Genomic DNA, 5,000 nt, shown 5'->3' on the forward strand with positions numbered 1-5,000 from the left:
TAAAAAAAAATATCAAAATATAAAATATAACTAACGTAGATATAATATAAAAATGTGAGTGTGTGTGTGTGGTGTGGTGTATTAGAGAGACACACACACACTCATACACACACACACAACGACACACACACACACACAAACCCATCAACTCAAAAAATCGCAAAAATTCCCACACACACACAACACACACACACACAAAAACACACACACACACAACACACTCGACATACGACCTCACTCACACACCATAGATGTATAGTATAGATATAGATATATAATATATAGATAGACTCACACATGACTCACAACACACTCAATCACACAACACACACGCAAACACAAAAACACACACTCACACACAACACTACACCGACACGACACACACGAAAAACGGAGTACACGACACACGACACACACACACACACACACACACACACACACAACACACATCACACACACACACGGGACACACCCCCACACACACACACTACACGACACACATAGCAAAACCACACATACACACACACACACACTACACACTCACACACACACACACACACACCCACCCCCACACACACCCACAGCCCCCCCCCCCCACACCCACACGACTACAGCACACATTACACACACCCACACACACACACACACACACACACTCACACAGCACCTACAACACACAAACACATATAGATATATTATATTTATATAATATTTATATATATACCACACACACCCAATCACACACCCACACACACACACACACACACACACACACAACGACAACCCTCACCCCCCCCACACACCCACACACACCACACACACACTCCACACTCCAAACACACACTCTACACACTCTACTAACTCACTCACACAAAAACACACACTCACACACACACAACCACACACACAAACACACTCTCACTAACACACACTACAAACTCACACCACACTCACCACACACACAGACCCTGACTCCCACCCACACACACGACACACACTCAACACACTCATACACACATACTCACACATACACACCACACACACTCACCCCGCCCCCTCCCCCCCCCCCCACCCACCCCCCCCCCCCCCCCCCACCCTCCACTCACTCCCACACGCACACCTCACACACACTCACACACACACACACACACACAAAAAGACACACACATCCAACAATCACATTCACATAGGATACAAGAAAAAACACACACCACAAACACAAAAACACACACACACGCAATACAAAAAACACACACACACTCTCACAAACACACACGCACACACTCACACCCACACACACACACACTCTCACTAACTCACTCACCTCTCCCACACACAACACTCACACACACACACTCACACATACACACACACACACACATTCCCACACACACACTCACAAACACTACCAATACACTTCACACACACACACACACACACACACACACACACCCCCACCACACACACAACCCACCCCCCCCCCCACCCCCCACCCCCCCCCCCCCCCCCCCCCCCCCCCCCCCCCCACCCAACCCCAATCACTCACACACCACCACACTCACTCTCACACACACACTCACACACTCACACTCACACACCCATAATACTCATACTACAACTGAACCACACATCACAAAACACTCACACTACTCTCCACACTCTATCACACACTCTCTCAGTCAAACACTATCAACATCAATCCATCTCACCAATATATCTCACTATCTAACACTATAATGAAAAACTCTTATCTCACTCTCACTCCACTATATATCTCTAAAAATAATAAAGGACAGTGCTAGACTTTACACCCATATATTTTTTACCTATATATCAATATCTATAAATTATATATATATAACTGTATATATATTAAAATATAAATAACTAAACAACTATTATACATAGATATCAAATCAATATAATATCTCTCATATATATATATCGACACAATAAGTATAAATATAATTCTATAACTCGATACATCTCAATAAATACATATAATATTTATATAAATATATCTATAAAAATATATATATATATATATATAATAAATCTACATATGTATATATATATAATACATCATATATGTCTTTTTGTGTGTTTGTGTGTGGGTTCTTATGTGCCGTTTACTGACTATATTTTCTCTATTATTAGTATTTTTTATGACTATCATATTTAGAAATTATGAACTGATAATTTTTTTGTATTTACTTCGTATTGAGTTTTCTTGCTTTGCTGTAGATGAATATTATTTTTCCTACTGTATTTATTATTAATTCATTTTATTTATTAATTTGATTTATTCATCCCAAGTTTATTTAATTCATTCTTAATAACTTATTCTGTTTAAAATTTTATTCTTATTAATATGAATATTAAGTTTACTTTCATTTATCTTACTTTTCATATTATATTCAGAAGGTGACGATGAACTTCCTGTCGGACTGGCCGCCTTTAGCCCCACTCAGGGACGAGGAAATCTACGGCGCAGGGGTCGCAATCAAGGAAGAGGCCAGCGAAGGTGTCACCGAAGAGACGTGTGTGGAAATTAAGGAAGAAAGCCTTGATTACGCAGATGAGGCGAGGGATGAAGTGAGCGAGGCAACAATCGAGCATGGGTTTCCCTTCTATAAACATCTAAAACAGGAAGATTTTGAAAGAGACTCAAGTAATGTTATTGAAGATTCCAATGACGTATTACCAGCAGCTCCATTTGTGGCTGAGGATTTTGGGCCCAAAGGGTCATCAGACGAGGATCAGGCGGCGCACAGCGAAGGCAATGAGCAGCTTAGAAATTACGATAAGAAAAGGAAATGTGTTTGTGATGGCAATAAATTCCTTTACAAGAGCTATCTTATCAACCATATGAGAGTACATTCAAAGGAGAAGCCGTATAGCTGTGAGGTTTGTGAAAAGTCTTTCTCACGGAAAGGACATCTAGTAGCGCATATAAGAGTACACACAGGGGAGAAGCCTTATAGCTGTGAGGTTTGCGAAAAGACTTTCTCTATGAAATCTAATCTAGTAAAGCACATAAGAGTACACACAGACGATAAGCCGTATAGCTGTGAGGTTTGTGAAAAGACTTTCTCACAGAAACAAAATCTAGTAACGCACATAAGAGTACACACAGGGGAGAAGCCTTATAGCTGTGAGGTTTGTGAAAAGACTTTCTCACGGAAAGGACATCTAGTAAGGCACATAAGAGTACACACAGGGGAGAAGCCTTATAGCTGTGAGGTTTGCGAAAAGACTTTCTCTGTGAAATCTAATCTAGTAAAGCACATAAGAGTACATACAGACGAGAAGCCGTATAGCTGTGAGGTTTGTGAAAAGACTTTCTCACGGAAACAACATCTAGTAAGGCACATAAGAGTACACACAGGGGAGAAGCCTTATAGCTGTGAGGTTTGCGAAAAGACTTTCTCTGTGAAATCTAATCTAGTAAAGCACATAAGAGTACATACAGACGAGAAGCCGTATAGTTGTGAGGTTTGTGAAAAGACTTTCTCACGGAAACAACATCTAGTAACGCACATAAGAGTACACACAGGGGAGAAGCCTTATAGCTGTGAGGTTTGCGAAAAGACTTTCTCTATGAAATCTAATCTAGTAAAGCACACAAGAGTACACACAGACGAGAAGCCGTATAGCTGTGAGGTTTGCGAAAAGACTTTCTCTATGAAATCTAATCTAGTAAAGCACACAAGAGTACACACAGACGAGAAGCTGTATAGCTGTGAGGTTTGTGAAAAGACTTTCTCACGGAAACAATATCTAATAACGCACATAAGAGTACACACAGGGGAGAAGCCTTATAGCTGTGAGGTTTGCAAGAAGGCCTTCTCACAGAAATCTAATCTAGTAACGCACATGAGTGTACATACAAAGGAGAAGCCATAAAGCTGTGAGGTTTGCGAAAAGGCTTTCTCTCAGAAACATAATCTAATAACTCATATCAGAGTACATACAAAGGAGAAGCGATAAAGCTGTGAGGTTTGTGAAAAGACTTTTTCTCGGAAAGAAAGTCTAGTTGTTCACATGAGACTACATAAAAAGGAGAAGCCATACAGTTGTGAGGTTTGCAAAAAAGCTTTCTCTTGCAAACATGATCTAGTAAGGCATATGAGAGTACATACAAAAGAGAAAAAATATTGTTGTGAAGTTTGTGAAAAGGCTTTCTCACATCTAGTAAAACACATGAAAGTACCTATGAAGGTGAAGCCATATAGCTGTGAGGTTTGCAAAAAAGCTTTATCTTAGAAATAGAATCTTGTAAGGCACAGGAAAGTACACTGAAAGGAGAAGCCATATAACAGTGACGTGTGATAGTAGCAGCAATGGATTCACTCAGAAATGCGGTTTGAGCGGGATATTCTCCGTAAATTTTAATAAACAGCTATCCAAGTATGATTTAGATTTTTCACCTGATAATAATACTTCAACTATTACATTTCCCTGCCGCAACAGAATATATACTGTCAAACGTTTCGCCGTTTATACATATATATATATATATTATATATATAATAAAGCAATGATATATATCCATATATATATATATATATATATATATATATTTACATGTATATACATAGCCTACATATAATCACCCGAATACGCCAAATATACTCAATAACAGACCTCGATACACCAATACCGTCTACCACACAACTAAGTATATCACACACCATTATACTAAGCATACTTTATCATCACCAAACCCTGAATCGATACTATACTATATATATATTCCAATATATATAATATACTACTATCCATATAATATATATAATTATATAAACTTACCATTATACATATCATACTATACTACTCTATCTATCTCTACACCCCCCCCTCTTACTCCCTATATACAACATCTTCTACTTCCCTCATCATATACTATACTATATATAATATATTTTAATCCAATATATCATACAATATATATACCTATATATCATATATCAACCCTCACTATAATATAATCCCCATAT

General features: G+C 38.7%; 1 protein-coding gene across 1 annotated transcript in view; it reads left to right on the forward strand.

Moving 5' to 3' along the window:
- The window catches only part of LOC147467745 (uncharacterized), a 22,667-nt gene extending 18,746 nt beyond the window's left edge, over positions 1 to 3,921 (forward strand). The window contains exon 2 of the mRNA XM_086530960.1: positions 2,422 to 3,921. Coding sequence (XP_086387086.1) covers positions 2,431 to 3,906 — 1,476 coding nt within the window. The 5' untranslated portion in view covers positions 2,422 to 2,430 and the 3' untranslated portion in view covers positions 3,907 to 3,921. The remainder of the gene's footprint in view (positions 1 to 2,421) is intronic.
- Positions 3,922 to 5,000: the final 1,079 nt, after the last annotated feature.

This window comes from Penaeus japonicus, unplaced genomic scaffold (assembly GCF_977035675.1).
Source record: "Penaeus japonicus unplaced genomic scaffold, GWHDUDI00000001_assembly GWHDUDI00000034, whole genome shotgun sequence".
Classification (NCBI taxonomy): Eukaryota; Metazoa; Arthropoda; class Malacostraca; order Decapoda; family Penaeidae; genus Penaeus; species Penaeus japonicus.